The following is a 19,802-nucleotide window of genomic DNA, read 5'->3' as shown; positions in this document are numbered from 1 at the left end:
CTTCTTGCGCAAAAGAGTTTTGAATTTTAAGTAATTTCGCTAGCTTTTAGTTAAACCTCTCCATCTTGTTTATTTTGCTTATTTTTTAGTTGATGGAAAATGAAGTAAAGGTATCCTGGCATTTCCAGGAAGGTGAGTGATTAGGGTTGGTGTTTTCACATGAAGTAGGCCAGTGATTTAGATTGGAAACGTGAGGGTCTGCTAAAGGATGGTAACACATGATGTTATACAAGAGCTCCCCGTTGTTATTATTGGTTGGAACTGCTCAAGGATGGTAACACATGATGTTATACAAGAGCTCCCTGGTGTTATTATTGGTTAGAAAATCCCTTTTTGTTTGCAATTTCTCAAAAATATATATGTGACCCATCATATCAAAAGGAATGATAAAGGTCCCTTTGACAAAACTGAGATTTGAACATGTCCTTAGAGAGTAAATTCCAAGTTTTAAAAATGATAACTTATTTGTGAAATTTAAAGAGATAGTCTTGAAGGTATCACAAAAAATGCAACTTTTATTCTTATTTTTTAAAATTATATTTGGCAAGGGCATTTTGGTCTCTATCTCAATATAGGCCATCAACTGACCTTATTGTTCTTTTTGATATGATGGGTCACATATATTTCGACTATAAATTATAACGTCTTCCATGGGGTTTTGGATCGTATTGCTTTACCAAAGATCTTTATGATAATGTCAACCTCATCTGGTGCTGATCACTCTTATCAAAATAAAACACATATTATAAAAACTTATTAGTATCAAAATGTTGTCTTCATTTATTACAAAATCCATGCTGTTAGGATGCATAGCATCATAGCATAAAAAAAGACGAGACAGTTGTATGTTTACAGTGATATGACAGTTCAAATAAGCCAAATCAGCATTGGAAGTTTGCAATGCATTGTGGGACAGTTTTTGCAGTTTTGGGACACTTTGTCCTTTGACCTATTGGGAAAATTCAGAAAAATTGGTTTTTGTGCGTACAAAATATAATCTAAAATGTTTTACAAGAATGAAAACAAACCCAAAAAACATTATTATTGAATGATTTAATTATTTAAATACATTTCTAATGATAACATTATGACAATAATAAATTAATTAATAATAATTACAGTAATTTTCCCGATATGTCAGAGGTCAAAGTGTCCCAAAACTGCTCTCAAAAACCGGAAGTTAGAATTGGAAGAGTTCAGATGCAAATTGTTGCAGCAATAAGCAAATTGACTCAAGTTTGTTCGGTTTACATAAGGTGGAAATTATTCAGCTTTTGTTACTGCGCGCATCAATAAAGTCCCAACTAGCGCCACAGAATTCACATAAGCGTCGCTTAGTCACACATTACGCAAACACACACCTAGCGTAAGCACTGCGCCCAACAGCGTGCACGCCGTTTTATATCAATACACAGTGTTAACGAGTCTTATTTTTTCCGCCTTATATATTAAGCTGAACAAGCTTTACACAACTACATACAAAAAAGAAACAACAACAAAACCTGGTCAGGAGGTGCCAAGAGAATGTCCAGGGAGAAAAAATGTTTCAGGGTATAATACACCGAACCACTTTTCTCCATGGACATTCTCTACGTTACACTTCTAGAAATGTTAAAGCTCACTGTCATGTATGCCATTAAATTGCACTCAGTAAGAAGTTTAGGAATTGAGGTCCCTGTTCCTGAAATCATTTCAATAGCAGGGATGATTATATTTCGTCCATCATACTTGTAGACAGCTAATATTTGTACACTGGTCTAAGAAGTCTATGTGCCTGTGATGCAATATATTAATATACACTCCACTGCTTATTTTCTCAGACCCTTCTCTAGTGATGTCACTCTATACCTATACACTATCACTACTGGTACCATCCCAGAAGAATTGGTGCCTGTGGGCCACTTGTATTGACCCGGCACTGCTCATCTTGTCCTCGGCGGGTTTTGCCTACTTTCACCTAAGCATCAACAAAACAATGGTTCAAACAAACCATGATACCACTTACACTTTGTGGTTATTTTGATCACATCCGTTGGCGTTGATGTATTAAATACAACATGATCTGTGTTTAGGGTAGCAGCATGTCAGGCGAACAGTGATCATAGGTACAGGCACTCAATTTTGCATTTGCGCATGAAGGACGCACATACTGATTGTTTAGCGATGTCCGAGAAATACCTTTCACAACTACTCCCTGCCCATGCAAGCTCAAGGAAATGGCCTGTTTGTAGGAGGAGGTGCTACTGGAGGTTGTGGTAGTGGTGGCTGCTGTGGTTGCAGTGGGATGCTACTAGTTTCTTGTCCTTTTTGTGAATCACTGGGCATCATAGAGTTTATATCCCAGATGAGCGCCCTCAGTTGGTCCATGATCTGTCGAAGTTGCTGGTTTTTGGCACGCACTCTCTGTGGATAAGAATGCACACACACTTTACTAACAAAATATATCAACATGGATTGAAAATTTAAAAAATATGAAAATCAGTACATTCGCAAATTCAATCAGGATTAAATTGCAAGCGCATCAATAGCAGCTAATTACTACTAGCCACATTTCTACATGACTGGTGGTGGAAATGCTGTGAATCTGACTAGAGTTTCAACAAGAGTCAGTATTTAGATGAGAATCCATGCAACGATTCTAACAAAGATTCTTTTAAATATATTTGGATGGATCGATATTGATTCTTGTAAACTTTGTATAACTTCACATAGAATTCATGAGAATATGAATTTCATAGTGATCCCTGCAAACAACTTTGATAATCAAGTTTGATTAGCTCAATCTGTGATGAAATTCTACCGCAGAAACAAGTTCCTCTTTTCCCGTTACTCAGTACAAATGATCATAATTATGGGGATGTGTCAAACATTGGTTGCATTTGTGGCCACTTGGTACATCAATGACCCCCCTTTTCAAGGTCAATTTTTGGCCCCCACACATATGTGGGGCTTATGTTATCATCCAGATGGTTGCCTGTTTGCCTGCCTGTTTACCTGTTTGCCTGCCTGGTTGTTTGGCTGTCCGGGCAGAAGCAAATTCATTAATCCACTGTGCAGCTCTAACGCAATAACCAATTAACTTCATTATTATGTTTTCAGGGTTATAAGGAGTTAAGAAAACCTAATAATGATAATATTGGATGGCTTATTTCGCATGATACCATAACATATCGGATTCGGCCATACAAATAGCGAACTCGCCGCTGGCTCGTCCGATATTTTTATGACTCATCCGATATGTTATGGTATCATGCTCAGCCATCCAATATTATATCAAACTTGGTATGGTGGTAGGGTATGGTGGCCTGAGGTGCTGTATAGTTTTGCGTCATGCTCTTTGCATATTTATGAATATTAATGAGCTTATTTCCATATTTTGCCTACATTTTCATTAATCTACTCTGCAGCTTATACGCAATAATCGATCAATTTCAAACTTGGTACAGGGATTGGATACGGTAGCCTGATGTGCTGTACAGTTTTGTGTTGTGTTATTTGCATATTCATGAATATTAATGAGCTCATTGCATATTGCATATTATTTGTATTTACAAACCTTTTGTTTTTTACACATCTTTGTGTGGGGGCCACCTTAATTACAAACCGCGTAATTCTAGTTGTATATGGATGGGTCATTTTTTCTTCTTCAAAATTGTCTCCATTTTTTAACGTAAAATAGCCCCAATTTTGCCTCACTGTAGCCAACATTTAAAAATTTGCCAATAATTTATAAAAACTCTTGCAATTTAGGCGAAAACTTTGGTATAGAGATAGGGCAAATTTTACATAGCAATAGGTCCACTTTCAGGTTATCAGCAGCACCTCACTACCTAAAGAGTTACCCCTGGACCTTTTGTACATTACAATGTCCCTGCTTACCTCAATGAGTTCTTTCCTCTCATTACTAATTGCATGTAACCTTTCCTGTGAATTGGGTTGCACCATGTCTTTAAGTTTATCAGGTGCGTCTTTCCATGGTATAATCTCCTGCAATTACAATCAACAATTGTCTGTCATTATGCATAATAATAATAATAAATTCAGAAAGTTAGTGATTACACCCCTCACTGTGACCCGACCTAGGGCGATGATCTTTATAGTGCATTCTTGCACAGTTCATAGACACATAATCCGATTGGACAATTATGTAACTTCGGTGTCGTCTATCAGGGTGTAGACGACCCCATGTCATCATGAGTGTTTATAACACGTAACATGCTTGTAGAGGTGTACATATGTATCGGGTTGTATGCGTAAACGTAGTATGGAATACTTGCACATGCTAGCAGTACACGCAACAGAAGACGTGAAGTTGTAAACAAGTTTTGTTCATTTAATAACAAGGGGAGTTTTTATGATGGTAACTTATACAGTGGAAACTCTTTAATACGAAATTTGTGGGGCCACAAAAGTTAGTTTTTCTTATCAGGATTTTGTCTTATCCATCACATATTACATATGGATTCAGTGCCAGGGACCTGAAATTCAAGCTTGTCTTATCAGGTTTTTTGTATTCAGAGCTTGTATTTTAAACAAGTTTCCACTGTATTGCTAAATATCGTAGTGGTTCCGCTACTCAAAAAATATTGGACCTGCCTGTCGTCTATCACACGGTAGAAGGTAGTAAAAACAAAAATTCCTATCGTTTATTCTCTAACTGTCATACCCACAAGGCCCCATGTTTTACAGAATGTTGCTGATCATAGTGGCCCAAATCATTCTAAAAACCATACATAGGTGGCAACAAGCTTGCACATGTTTAAACTTGCAATCGGTGCTTGGTCAGGCTTTTTTTCTTCTTCAAAATTCAAGTTGGAAGTTTTCGAAGTGTTTTCCTAAAACATGTGACATGTCATGTCAAAAGAAGACACTTTTGGGCAGCTTATCAATTTTGAGGTTTTTACATATATTTTAAATAAAGAGATATTTTGCTCCACAACGCTTTTTTCCCCAGTGAAATCGGACATTCCTAAGCGAAGATATTGAGTTCGTAAGTTGTAGTATTATAAAATTGGAAATTGAGATATCGGCATTTAAAAATATTATTGACAATGTTGAGAGTAGGAATTACCTTGAATGTCTCAAAAAATACAAGATGCCAGTTATATTCCGGTCTGAAACTATCAGACAATATTTTTAAGATTAATAACATCACAAATTCGCAACAAACCCAAATTGTGAAAAAAATCACCCACAGGCAGATTTTTGGTTATTTCTCCATTTACGATCCTGCCCAAAAGTGTCTCCTTTTGACATGACACGTCACATATATATTTACCTCTGTCAGGTTTTGTTCCATACCACTACACATTTGATTACACTTGTCATAGAGTAACCTGAGTTTCTTGAACATTACAATAATGTTGTTGTAATTTTCTTGAAGCTTTGCTTGTTTCTCCTGGTTTGTTGGAGTAGGCTGTGACATGGTGCCATTTGGGAGCTGAAAATAAATAGAATTATGTAAGTTTCAAAGCAAGGCTTTCACATACAAGTATCTAGCTTTGTACTTTCAAAGAGAGATGCTATCCGGATTACAGCATGTTTCTGGATGGTATGACTGCTTTGACACCATGTAATTGTAAACAAACAAAGCATAACAACAAACAGACAAACAAAAACAATAAGCAAACAGTTTTTCTAAAAAACATTTCTGGTGGAGTTGGGCCCTTCTTCCACTTAGGTATTCAATTGTATTGGTTAAGGAGAGTTGGAGCACGGTGCATGAGCTGCTCATTGAGAAAAATAAAGCCCCCACTCACAGGGAAAGGTATAGATCCAAAACTGGACATATGTGGCTTGAAGGCTCCGACTTGTCAAAATATACTGCGTCAAAAAATATCCTTACACTTGGAAAAATAATCACAAATTCAAAACTGAACCATATTGGTGTAAAATTGTTTTTTTAATAGATGCACTATTTAATCCAGCAACATTATGACACCCCATTGAATCCAATGTGACTTCAGACAAGAAGCAAAGTTATAAGCATTTGATTAGACGAAGGTCCAGTTTTAAAAGTGACAAACTAGCCTATTCAAAACTCACCGGACTAGACATCTGGTTAGAGAGTGGTAAATGGCTAATTTATGCGTGCCTTTAATTTAAAACAAAAGAAAACTGAAACAAAAGAACTGACAAATAAAATGAGAGTTATGAAAAGTACAGAAAAGTAAAAACTGAAATAAAAACTGCTTCAAATAAAGCTTCATTGAAAAAACTGTGTTGTCTCTTTGTTGCGCTTGTTTTAATCTTTTTGCGCCTTGTGTAGGCCAGTTTGTCACTTTTAAAACTGGACCTTCGTCTATTCAATTGCTTGTAACTTTACTTCTTGAGGTTACATTGGATTCAATGTGGTATCATAAATGTGCAGGATTAACAAAAACAACAAAAGAAAACTGAAACAAAAGAACTGACAAATAAAATGAGAGTTATGAAAAGTACAGAGAAGTAAAAACTGAAATAAAAACTGCTTCAAATAAAGCTTCATTGAAGAAACTGTGTTGTCTCTTTGTTGCGCTTGTTGGAATCTTTTTGCCCCTTGTATAGGTCAGTTTGTCACTTTTAAAACTGGACCTTCCGTCTATTCAATTGGTTGTAACTTTACTTTTTGAGGTCACATTGGATTCAATGTGGTATCATAATGTGCAGGATTATATAGTGCATCTATTAAAAAAACAAATGTACCCCAATATGGTTCAGTTTTGAAATTATGATTATTTTTCCAAATGTAAGGATACATTTTTGGCGCAGTATACATCACATACAAAGAACTGACCTTAGTGTTTGGCCAAGCATCGATGGTTGATCCCAAAATCAAATCAGTTTGGATGATTACCTACCTGTATATTCTTTAACAAATTAAATGTGTCCAATGTTTTGGCAACAATCTCCTGGACTGTTTCTTGACCCATCTTGCACAGCTGAAAAGTGTTTACTTCACGTCCCCCTCCTCCACCAGCAGGGGCACCCATACCAGGTCCATGACCTGCCATTGTTGCTCAAAGCTTCGGAATGTGTTGGTACAGTGCTCCAAAATGTTGTCAACCTGTAATAGATTTGAAGTGTCACAGGAAAAAAATAAAAAAATTAAATTAAAATAATAAAAAAATAATTTACACAGTCTATATTAAGTTGCTCATGACCTGGCACTACTAACAGTCCAGATGTCACAACTGATGGATGATGGAAGAAATTTTAAAATTTCCAACTTGCCCGACTTCATATTTTACTTGCCCTGCTCTTTGACTTTGCACACATTTTAAGGTGGTACTACACCCCTGGACAATTTTGTGCCTATTTTTGCATTTTTCTCAAAAATTATAGCGCATTGGTGAAAAGTAAGATGTGTATATTATAGGGAAGGACTACAACTACTGCACTGAAAATTCAGCAACTTCAAGGCAAGTAGCTATTGATTTATTGATCAAATATTGGTTTTCCCTCATTTTTGACTGTAACTCCACAACTGCTGTTTGTGCTGAAATAAAATTTCTAGTGCCCATGAACCTAAGTGTAAAGCTGAATTTATATACTCGATCGCTTTTGTAGTTAAGCGATTTTCACGCATGCTCAATGTTTACTTGTAAACATTTCCAGAGCGTCAAGCCGATCAATCGATTCAAATCGCAGAGGCAAAAACGACGTCGCTTTCACAAGTTGAAGAAATCTCAACTTCCCTGCGATAGCGCTTGACACATGAATGCGGTCAACCAATCATACATGTACAACCATCTGGATCGATTATTTTGCTAATTAATTTACCTTTCTCGATTATTAATTTTTGGTGATGAATTAATTAAAACCATTTTTAGATTATTTTAATTGTCGTCTGCAATCGCTATCGCCGTGATAAGTATAAATGCAAAAGCGACGAGCGATGCATCGCAAAATTCGGTGATTGCCCATCGCTTTTCAAAAGCGTTTCATCGCAATCGCTTGGCGAACGAGTATAAATTCAGCTTTAGTGTAAGTGAATGATGTACACAATCTTACAATGTCAATGACAATCAATGAATGAATCATGAATGATTCAATGACAATGTCAATGAAAGCTTAAACTTTTCCTTCTTTAATTTTACAATTTATGGTGCTAAACATGATCATACTTGGTGAGAATTATTCCTTACCTTTTTATGGCATCTACAGCTTACTGCAAGACATAGCCAAACTGCTAAAATTGGGAGACTTTTCTCAGTTCTTTTTCATTTTTGTACTCAGCAGTCCGAGTGAAAACAAAGAATATCTTTTACAGTACTCTCATTAATGCCAAGTTTCTTAGACAAATTAGAGCAGAGCACAAAAATATAAGCTGGTGAAGAGGTTGATTCTGCCATGTACAGGTCAAAGGTCATACACATTGGTGCCAAATTCGACAGGCATGACACGCATAACACAGACATGCAGAACATGCAGAAGGAAGGCCGTTTATTTTCCTGTTTTGCAGAAATTTTGCAATGATTCGGCTTCAGCATGTTCAATCCAGAATATATCATGATATGGTAGAAGTTCAGTGAAAATTAATCAGTGTACAGCAGTGATCAGTAAGCTGATAGACTAGACAGAGTAAAAAAAATTATATTATTATTAAAAATAAAAATAAAAGTAAAAAGTACATGTATTTCTCATGCATGCATGCAAAAATAAGCTTACGTAAGTTACGGTCTGACAGCTATAGAAAAAATATTTCATTCCGTACATCGTGGAACATACTCTTTGCGTGGTCGGATGTGCGTAGCTCGTAGTAAGCTGTTGTACGCAGATAACCTTGCATTATATGGATGCGTAGTCTACGTAGCGTTGACGTGTTGTACGCTCGTGTATTTAGCATAGTTGCGGAGTAACAAGCATAGTTGAATGTTCAACGATGTACACGAATTAAATAATTTTTCTATAGTTCATGAGTTAAGCTGAATTTATACTCGATCGCCGAGCGATTGCGATGAAACGCTTTTGGAAAGCGAGGCCGATGCCAACATGGTCGATGGGCAATCGCCGAATTTTGCGATACATCGCTCATCGCTTTTGCATTTACAATTAAAATATTCTAATTGCCACAAAATATATATTTAAAACATCCATTGCTGTGGCTTTGAATTAATTCATTACCGTACCAAAAGTTAATAAGGCCAAATAAAAAAATAAACATGTTTCACGTCCCCTCCCGCTTCCTTTTTTGAGGTTTTCTCAAATAAATTTTTATTTTTTTTAATTCAGTTTTTACTTTTCAAAAATATGTCTAGGAAGTTGGGATGCTTCCTATAAATAAATAAATAAATAAATAAATAAGCATTTATAATGCGCCATTTATCTAGAAAATTAAATCTAATCCAAGGCGCAAAAACACAAATACAAATTACAAGCAAGAATACATTAACCATGTATGCATGAAACAAAAAAAAAAAAAAGGATAGTTGAATAAAACAAATCAACTATCCAAATTGTTAGCTCTATACAAATTCATACAACATGTACAAAATACAACCAACATGAACCAAAAATCCTTAATACATGTTAAACAAAATACATAGCAGTATATGAGCATGATAAATCAAACATTAGTTGACATTATACGCAGCATTGAATAAGAAAGTTTTGAGTCCAGATTTGAACTGATCAACAGAAATTGATTGTCTCAGATTATAGGGAAGTGAGTTCCAAAGTTTTGGTGCAACAGTAGAAAAAGCACGGTCTCCCGGAGAATAATTGGATCGTGGAATTTTTAATAAACATTTGTCTGACGTTTGTCTGCTATAGCCTTGTTAAGATACAAGAAACATTTTAGGAAGGTTTTGTGATCATTAGAGGGGGTGTAACTCTCAGAACAACAAATAAAAAGGGCCTCCTCCTTTTTCCAGGCATTATTGTATGTACGGAGTTTGCGCTAAAACAGCTATAAGTATGGGTATTTACACCAATTTTGCGATAAAAATAGAAAATAAAAAGCCCCTCTTCCTCCTTTTTTTTTTCAAACCGGACGTGAAACATGTTTTATTTTTTACTTAGCCTAATCGAGAAAGGTAAATTAAATAGCAAATTTAAATAAAATAGATGCAGATATTGGTTGTATATGATTGGTTGACGGACTTGACGCATTCACATGTCAAGCGATATCACTGGGAAGTTGATGCTTGAGAATCGTTTTTCTGCAAAAGCGATCAAGTATAATTCAGCTTTGCAATACTACAGGTAAATTAAGTAATTCTTGGCCAAGCTGGAACATGCGCATTGCGCCACCGCCCATGTAGCGTACTAAGCGTGTACCTACGCAATGTAAGGCATGTGTACATGCTTTCATCTGTTCTGTTCACTATTTTCGCGTGTGTTTATTGCGGAGCCACTGACTAGCGTTCATAATGTTTGAGCTTGGCCAAGAATTACTTAATTTACCGGTACCGGTACCTGTAAAACAGGGCTGTCAACTCTCATGCATGGGCGTGAGTCTCACACATTGGAGAATTTTCTCACGGTCTCACGCCAAGTTAAGTAGTATTAAATATTAGTTTGTAACGCAGGGCCGGAGTGGGATTACTCGAGAACTCTAGCCTCGAATTTGCACATTATAGTTCTACGCATTTGATGCTAGAGTGCTTAATTTTGCTATCGTTTTTCAGTCGGACAGCAGTGCAAATTTTTTGCACCATTCTGTTAATGTTGAAATTTGGATGAAAGTTATTCTTTTGAGCAAGATTTGCTTATTTTGGACATTTTACTGAAGTGTAATTTTAAGCAACATTTTTGATGCAATATACTTCTGAACTTTCATTGCTTTACACGGTTCATGCTTCAGCGAATCCGACTAGATTTTGAATGCAATGATCTCTAACCAAGAATGTGAAGCTATCGGTGAGCAAATTCTTGCCTAGACTTCTCGATAGGCCTGGCATTTTCGGGTAATTTTGTACCCGGGTACCCGCCGCATTTTTTGGGTGGGTAATCGGGTACCCGAAATTGCAAAAAAAAAAAAAAATTCAATGCATTTTGAAATCATTAAGGGATCTAAAATGAGCGTTTATTGCGTTTCGACAGTATTTTTTGTGGGACATGAGAACACCTCAGACCTATCGAATTGCATTCTGAATCTGAAGCATGTCTTTCTGATATCAAATAATTTTCATTTTTGAAAATCACAATATAATACAAATTTTATGACAAATTATAAAAATTTGATATTTTTCAAATTTTGATATATAACAGTCCTCGAAGTAAATTATATAAATATAATGACATATTCTTAAAGTGTATGTAGCAGGGAGGAAAAGCCGACGGTCAATTGAAAATTTTGAACTTTCATATTGAAGATATGGATTTTTTCCCAAAAGACCTAATTTTTTTGGTGTTTTGGGAAAAAAAATCCATATCTTCAATACTGAAAGGTCAAAATTTTCAATTGATCGTCGGCTGTTCATCCCACCTACATACACTTTAAGTATAAATCATCAGATTTATAAAGTTTACTTCAAGTACTGTTAAATATCAAAAATATCAATTTTAATGATTTGCCATAAAATGTGTATTAAATTGCGAATTTCAAAAATCAAAATTATTTGATATCAGAATGGCATTCTTCGTATTCAGAATGCAATTCGATATGTCTGATGTGCTCTAATGTCCCACAATAAATAGTTACTGTCCAAACGTTCATACCCCAGCCCTTAATAGACTATGACATGAATACAAATTATCAATTTTCATATTAAAAATACAAAACATCTTGAAATTTTTTTTTTTTTTTTTTTAGGTCAACCATGAATGATCCTAGCATTTAGGTCTAGGTCCAGGGACACTACAAAAGCGAAAAAATAAAAAACTTAATTATAAGTAATGTAATCTCGGGCGGGTACCCGTTTACCCGCCCGAAAATGCCAGCCTTACTTCTCGAGCAAGGGTGGGAGTGCAGGGCACTTCAAAATTGATATAGTTGGAAGGCTGAGACTTTTAAGGGGCATCAATGTAATAATGGGGTCTTTGGGTGAGAGATGGACTTTCAGACCTAAATCATGGGGTCATTAAGGCCTAAAAAAATTGTTTGATTGCGTGTATAACATTAAAAAAAATTTAGGGTAGGTAGGTCGTGATTCTTTTTTTTTTTTTACTTTTTAAGCTGTAAAATTCGTTTGATAAAGGCTTTGGAACTTTTTTTCTTCTTATTTGACAAAAAAAAAAAAAAGGTAGGGTCGGGCCTAATTTTAGGGTAGGTCGGAACAGGGGTAGCGCTATGTTGCTTTTTGGGGTCCCGGACCCACCAAAATAGAGTTCGACCCCTGTTTTTAAATTTTCTGCAAGTTCAGGGGTCCCTGCAGACCCCCAGTTTTTCAATCTAGCGGTATTGCAGACATACTATTTATGCTGCATTTGTGCAACTCGGACTCACCAAACTTTACTCCGGACCCCCTACTTTTTAATTTTCTGCAAGTTCGGGGGTCCCTGTGGACACTGGAGCGTTTAGTTCTAGCGCTACCCCTGGGTCGGAATACGCCAACCAAACAATTTTTTCTTAGGATTTTTTTTTTTAATTTTATAAAAAAAACAGGGTCTTTTGCTGGAGTATCAGTTGAATTGATGGCTTATATCATGTAAGAATAATAAATGCTCAGTGCTAAATGGAAGTTGTCATTTAAGGGGATCTTTAGGTGACAAAAGTTAGTCCGAATAATCAGACCCAGAACAAAATATTAATTTCTGACATGATCGTGTTCTGGGTCTGAACTGTTTTCATATAAAATCTTGATGCTAAATTGGACAAAAGAAGCACATGGTCCTACTTCACAGTTTTGTAATCCCCTATTCATGTTGCGTGAATCACGCTATTGTGGCCCATCCTTTTGATACTTGAGTATTTGGACAAGCGGAACAGTTTTGACAGGCCCTTTGTCTACCTCTCGAAATTGTCCTCCTCTGCGAATACGAAAGGCAGTGTAATAGTACGGCATTAGACAAAAGTATGGATCTGGAAATCTGGGTATGGCTCTGGGTGACAGCAATTCCGATAAAGCCCTCCCCTTTGCCATCAACTGAAGGATACCACGACCACCAAAAATCACAACCATCAGTGCTCTCTAACTCAATTATCAACAACATTGACCATAAACACTATAAAAAAGCCACTTTTCACAAAGATCTACTTTTCACAAAATACCCCCCTAGAAAAAAGGTCCACTTTTTAAAGATCTGCACCCCCCTAAAAAATCTTGTATTGTTTCTGTTGCTCACCAATCACCATCCCCACAATAATTGATTTTTTTCCTTTTTAGAGTTGGATAGTTACTTGCAGTCAGTCTGAAAGCAGAAAAAAAATACGGTATATGGTCGCATGTCATAAGTTGGGTACAATTTCCATTACATGGTAAAAAATGACAAAAAATGTATTCTTTGATATGTTGTATGTATTGACAATCTCTAATAATTAACACAATTTTTAACCTTAACACCTGCTTGATTTTTGAGATAATGCTTAATTACTAATTAATTAATACACAGGCGTCTATGTAAATCTCAATTTTCAAATGCGTTTTTCTCAAATCGGACCTCAATTACAAAAATGACTGTAAATTTTTTATTTTATGCAAGAATGTCATCAGATCTGGAGGATATGTTCTCAAAACATTAATGCTTCAAATGAACTATTTAAAATAATTGTATGTATGTTAATTACATTGTAAAGGTCAATGACCTGTTTATGAGTAATTAGCAAGATGGTTATTCTATTATTGAGGAAATGAATATCAAGAAGAGAATTGTACATTAGCATATTGCTAAAAATACTGAAATTCAACTAGGATTTCATTAAAAATGAAGAAATGGAACATATAACCCTTTAAGGTGGTACTACACACCTTGATAAATTTAGACTATTTTTGCATTTTTCTCAAAAATAATATCACACTGGTAACAAAGTCATGTATATTATAGGGGTAAGGAATCCAGTTACTACACTGGAATTTCAGTGACTCAATCTAAGCAGTACGTTATTTACGATAAGAAAAGAGGTACCGCTAGAATGTACCTCACTTCTTAACATATATAATGAATCCCTTGTCTTGAATCACTGAAATTTTAGTGAAGTAATTGGATTCCTTGCCCCTATAATATACATATAACTTTTGTTACCAGTGTGTAGTTACTTTTTGAGAAAAATGCAAAATTTGTCACAAAATTTATCAGAGGGTGTAGCGCCACCTTAAGTAGTCAGTAATTGTTTTAGTTGTACAAATTCAACATTCAAAGCTGTCAATACATCATACCCTCCCAAAAAAAAAAAAAAGTAACCAGTAGTTTTAACATGCTGACATGTGAATTTTCACATATGCCCTATTGCACACTCCCAAGCATCCGCCTGCTCCACATCCGCCTGCTCCTCCTCCCCTGGCATTTTTTATTTCAACTGATGTGATTTTTTACTGAATAATTTATAATTATATGCTTCAGTAGACTGAAAGAGTATAATATTAGGCTTAAAATGAGGTATCAACCACTGCTGTAGGATATGGGGTTACGGAAAGCCAATCAAATTTGTATCGCAATTTTCAGAAAAGTGTAATCCCTCCACCCTTTTAGCATACCCAACTTATGACATGCGACCATATATACCATATTTCCTCGAATAGTCGCCCCCCCTTTTATAAATTCCCTCACCACTTTTTCAACCAAGATGTTTCAAAAATGCTGATATTTCCATGCTCTCTTGTGTAGTAAGCTTACCAAGTTGCTCACATGATGGATAATAGCAGCAATAATTGGTGAAAATCTGCATCGGAAACCCGGAAGTGAACCAGTGTTTCTAGTTCATGGTTCGTAATTTTAGCGTGACTTTTAAGCTTACCTAATGATTTTAATGGGAATTGTCGTGCTAAAAATTACCTCTAATAAACGCCCCCTGTTTGGAAAATGCAACGCCCCCGGGGGTGTTTATTCGAGGAAATACGGTATATATTGCTCAGCCTGAAGGCCATGTTGTAATCAGACGTCTTGCAATTTTCTGTTACGACAAACTTAGCTGCTACTTTGCAGCCAGCGGATCGATCGGCGAACTTGGCATGTTGAGAAGGAAATCAAAGCCCTAAACAAATCTGATCACATGAGTGAAAAATCAAGGTCGAGAACTGTAGGTCGCTGTGGATACCTAAAAACGTGACTGTTGCAACCATAGACTACTACAGGCCATGTATGAATAGTCAAAGTCCCCGTGCATTGTATGCTGGGAATTCTTGCATATTCACGAGGGCCGATTGTTTGATTGTGCCGTGTCTAACAATCACTCCAGTGTTGCCTGCCTAGAGCGTTGCGTGCCTTCGGTAAAAATATGTGTTAAGTGCGTAGCAGTTTGCATGTCGCATTTCATGGAACAATTGGCCCTCATTATTGGGTGATGCAGAGACTTTGACTGCTTGTATGCGGTCTGTTATCGTTTTAGTCCATGGTCGCAACAGTAAATCATCTGCAAAGATGGCGGATTATAACCTGGCCTTTTCCACAGTAACACAGTTGTTTTGTGCAACTAATAAAAAGATTCATAATCATACTTAGATTTGTATTGAATTTACTGTTCACAGATGATGCGGTCCCCCGTACGCAGGCTTACCACACCGCTAAATGAACCATCATCCTCATCAGCTAATACAGAGAAGCCACTCAAACGAGGCCGTGGCAGACCGAAAAAACACCCTGCCTCAGAGGAACCAGTCAAAGAAGGATGTGAAACACCTAGAAAAGACATTGACTTAGAGGAACCAGTCAAACAAGGTCCTGGGAGACCAAGAAAAGACTCTGCTTCAGAGGAACCAGTCAAAGAAGGATTTGAGAGACCTAGAAAAGACTCTGACTCTGAGGAACCAGTCAAAGCGAGGCCGTGGCAGACCGAAAAACACTCTGCCTCAGAGGAACCAGCCAAAGAAGGATGTGAAACACCTAGAAAAGACTTAGAGGAACCAGTCAAACAAGGACCTGGGAGACCAAGAAAAGACTCTGCTTCAGAGGAACCAGTCAAAGAAGGATCTGAGAGACCTAGAAAAGATTCTGACTCTGAAGAACCAGTCAAACGAGGGCGTGGCAGACCAAGAAAACACCCTGCCTCAGAGGAATCAGTTAAAGAAGGATGTGGAACACCTAGAAAAGACTTTGAATCGGAGGAACCAGACAAACGAGGACCTGTGAGACCAAGAAAAGACTCTGCATCAGAGGAACCAGTCAAGGAAGGATGTGATGAGAGACCTAGTAAAGACTCTGACTCTGAAGAACCAGTCAAACGAGGGCGTGGCCGACCAAGAAAACAACCTGTCTCAGAGGAACTAGTCATCAAAGGACGTGGGAGACCAAGAAAAGACACTGCTTCAGAGGAACCAGTCAAAGAAGGATGTGGGAGACCTAGAAAAGACTCTGCTTCAGAGGAAGCAGTCAAACGAGGACGTGGGAGACCTAGAAAAGATTCTGCTTTGGAGGTACCAGTCAAACGAGGACGTGGGAGACCAAGAAAAGACACTGCTACACCAAAGCCCAAAGCAATACGGAAAGTTATAAAGAAACAAAGAATAACTGTAGATGCTGATGAAAGTGCCAAAAGGCTAGGGGTTAAAACCAGGGGCAAAAGAGTGAAAGTACATTTTGATGATGATGATGATGATGACTATGATTCGTCAGATAAGGAGGATGCAGATGAGGAGGATGCAGATGAGGAAGAAGATGATGAGGAATATGCAGATGAGGAGGATGGAGATGAGGAAGATGGAGATGAGGAAGGTGCAGATGAGGAAGATGTAGATGAGGAGGAAGCAAATGAGGAAGATGGAGATGAGGATGAGGATGATTCAGATGAGGGTGATGAAGTGGGAGAGACTGGTAAACGAAAGAGAGGGAGACCTAGGAAGATAAATAGAGGGAGACCTAAGAAGTTACCGAGAGGAAGACCTTTGAAGGTAGCAACTTCAAAATCTACCACTGGTGTAAGAAAGAGAGGGCGACCTAGAGGTGTATCCAATAAGAAAAGTGCCAAACTGAAGTCAGCCAACAACACAAGAACAAGTAGAAGAACACCACCAAGTGATGGTGCACAGGAAGGAGAGGAATCATCACCAAAGAAAGATGGAACAGGTTAGTGGTATGTAGCACAAATTAGTTGAAAAAGGTAGTAAGTGCATAGCAGCGGCTCTTCCAGTTGAAATCCATATACCCCGTATGGAAGACAACCTTAATCTTCCACACAGGGAGTGTGAATTTGGAATGGGGTTACTGGAATGGTATTTGAAATATTTACCCCTGTGTGGCTATCCATATGGAGTATGGATTTCAATTGGAATAGCTAAGGCAGTATGACCTTATTGCGTTCAAGGGCTTGCAGGGTGTTGCTAAAATATTAGTTTACACATTTTTTTGTGGATTGGAAGAAACTTAAAATGTGACAATTTGTTGTATTCATGATATGTATGTTATTTGCCGCATGAGGATTTCTTCCCTGTGTGATTTTGAGCTTTTGTGTAAATTACACTACAGCAGGTAAATGGAGCATGTCAAATTTCAGCTGGCCCACTTTTTCCTGTTCATTGGGTATTATTGATTGCACACAGACAGTGAGGCAGAACACAACAATTATCTAACAGCCACATAAGTTTCTAGAATTAATATCTTTACTACTTTTTATCAACATATATAGAAAGATAACTTGTAACAAAAAATCATTCATGTGTGCTTCAATACCAGAAAAGTTAACAAAATGAGGTACCAGCTAAACGCCATCATTGTCAAACAGTTAAAGGGGCATTTCGTGATCCACAGCCTCATCCCCCCACTTTTCCAAAAAAAGTTGAGATTTTTACACCACTGGATACCTCTGGCTACATTATGTTTATGTACCAAATATTTCTTGCAGATTAATTCGTTTAGCAAAAATATACAGCCAAATTTGAATTTCGTTCTGGTGCACCAGAACGAAATTACAACACATTGTCTATGGAGCAGTGTAATACACATAATCATGCATAACTCGCAAACGCAAAATCGGAATCAACTGACATTTTGGAAATAAGCTTTTTTCGTGGATATCTACTGAAAAATGTCATAAAAAGAGGATGCTAGGATCACGAAATCCTCCTTTAAGACATTGGTTCCAGGCAGATATTTTCTGAAAGGCATTGAATGTGTTCATCCAGAGAAGATATCTTTACCCTTCCCACAATGCATTTCTTTTTCAATTTTCTGTACTGATTTGCTATCTAGTGCAATATGGGTCAATATTGACAAATTGCACCTTTATGAACACAGCACATCCAGATTTTGCAAAATATGTTTATTTTCTTACTATCGACCCGTGTTTAGCCAGTCTATTCTCAACTTGAAAACTATGAGAATCTGTACAAAGTAATATGAGTGTGATGTAATGAGGTGATGTGTCATGTTGCAAAGGATACTGGGAAGGGTAAGTTATATTCTCTGGTGTTCATTAGTAGTAGCATGAAATATAATCAGATGGTGTGTTACCCGATTGACAACATCATCCCAGTTTCAAAAGTTAACAAAATGAGGTACCAGCTAACGCAAAATTCAGTGGAATTTGAAAGCTGCTATTAGTGAATAATTTTATCGGCAAACTTTTCAGGCATAGCTGATAGCCCAGATGAAACATTGCCAAAATTATCCATGAACGACAGCTTCCCACCTTTAATTTAGACTTCTCCGTAGTCCACTTGCCCATTTTGCATACTCTGGCTATTACATTTAAGGTAATACACTATTTTAAAGTGTTGCGATTTGGTAGTTCACAACATCTTGCGAATGGTAATGAGCTTTGGCAAAAATTACATTGCTCATTTCCTTGCGAGCGTGTAGAAGAATTCAAATATCACATAAATAATTTTGTAGGTCCTGTGGTTCTTGAGTTATGTTGTAAAGAGGGCTGAAACAACAACACTTTTGTAAAATGTACATAACTCATTAACAACAATAAATTAAGCAAGTTTTCAAATTATATAGTTTGTAGAATGAACTTTTGCAAAACATCAATGTGTTATTTGCCAATAATTTATTGATCTAGAGACTGAAAATCGATTTTTATGGTTGCTTCGACCAACAACACCTCGTCTACCCTTAAGCATAAAACTCTGATTTATATTGATTTGTGTGCAACTGATAGATTTTCACATCTGTATCTGATCTTTTCAGTCACCGCACTCCCTCTGTTTGTTAGCTTCCCAAGTGGACTACTGACTTTGCCTTGCGGTTAAGATTTTTAACACGGGACTCTATGGAGTTCTGGCCTAACTAAAATTGGCCATGATGTAATGCATCTTTAAATGGATCTGCCTTGTGATTGGTCGCCCATATCTCGCTATGGTTTAAATCTTCTGGGCCCGCGCCATTACCATTAACTACACCGTACACAACTATCTGTGGTATTTGCGGCGCTTTTGTGTTGACACGAAAGTTAATCTCCCATCAAACATCTAGCGCGTCTTGTACTATACCATGCTTAGTACTTGTGGTTAATGGACTGATAAACAAGTATGCTTGACAGTGTGTTTTTAGAGAGCAAAGTCCCAGGGCAAAGTTCTGCTTAAAATTCAAAGTCCATAGTCCGATTTTCGTGGTTCGCTATCAATAAACTGGTAGATTCCAAAATCAGAATTGTTCAGTATTAAAGTGAGCCATTATAATTATGCAAGATAATGTTGCATTCAATTACTTTTATTGTCACTAATCATCTGATATTCTTAATTCTTTATGACCATTTTACTATTGAATACTTCAATTTTAATAAACATCAGTATAATTTTGAGTTCAACGAAATGGGTTCATCATGACTAATAATTACATATTTT

The 19,802-nt window shown here is 36.9% G+C and overlaps 2 protein-coding genes across 3 annotated transcripts in view; one reads left to right on the top strand and one right to left on the bottom strand.

The window, feature by feature from the left end:
- Window positions 1–1,322: 1,322 nt before the first annotated feature.
- On the bottom strand, window positions 1,323–8,257 carry LOC140150989 (mediator of RNA polymerase II transcription subunit 30-like). Its single transcript, XM_072173175.1, has 5 exons — window positions 8,127–8,257; window positions 6,840–7,045; window positions 5,279–5,440; window positions 3,880–3,987; window positions 1,323–2,403 (listed from the first exon to the last, which is right to left on the bottom strand). Exons 2-5 carry the CDS (start codon window positions 6,990–6,992, stop codon window positions 2,209–2,211), a joined length of 618 nt encoding a protein of 205 aa, XP_072029276.1. The 5' UTR covers window positions 6,993–7,045; window positions 8,127–8,257; the 3' UTR covers window positions 1,323–2,208.
- Window positions 8,258–8,324: 67 nt separating this feature from the next.
- LOC140150987 (uncharacterized) overlaps window positions 8,325–19,802 on the top strand; it is a 69,028-nt gene continuing 57,550 nt past the window's right edge. Inside the window, exons 1-2 of one of the 2 annotated variants that reach the window (XM_072173171.1) lie at window positions 8,325–8,540; window positions 15,549–17,082. In XM_072173171.1, the coding sequence (XP_072029272.1) occupies window positions 15,549–17,082 (1,534 nt within the window). In that variant the 5' untranslated portion in view covers window positions 8,325–8,540. Of the gene's footprint in view, window positions 8,563–15,548; window positions 17,083–19,802 lie in introns of both variants that reach the window. The other variant, XM_072173172.1, reaches the window with a different exon arrangement.

Source organism: Amphiura filiformis, chromosome 4, assembly GCF_039555335.1.
Source record: "Amphiura filiformis chromosome 4, Afil_fr2py, whole genome shotgun sequence".
NCBI classification, from domain to species: domain Eukaryota; kingdom Metazoa; phylum Echinodermata; class Ophiuroidea; order Amphilepidida; family Amphiuridae; genus Amphiura; species Amphiura filiformis.
Note: the sequence above shows the minus strand (reverse complement) of the source record. Positions and strands in the feature narration are given on the sequence as shown.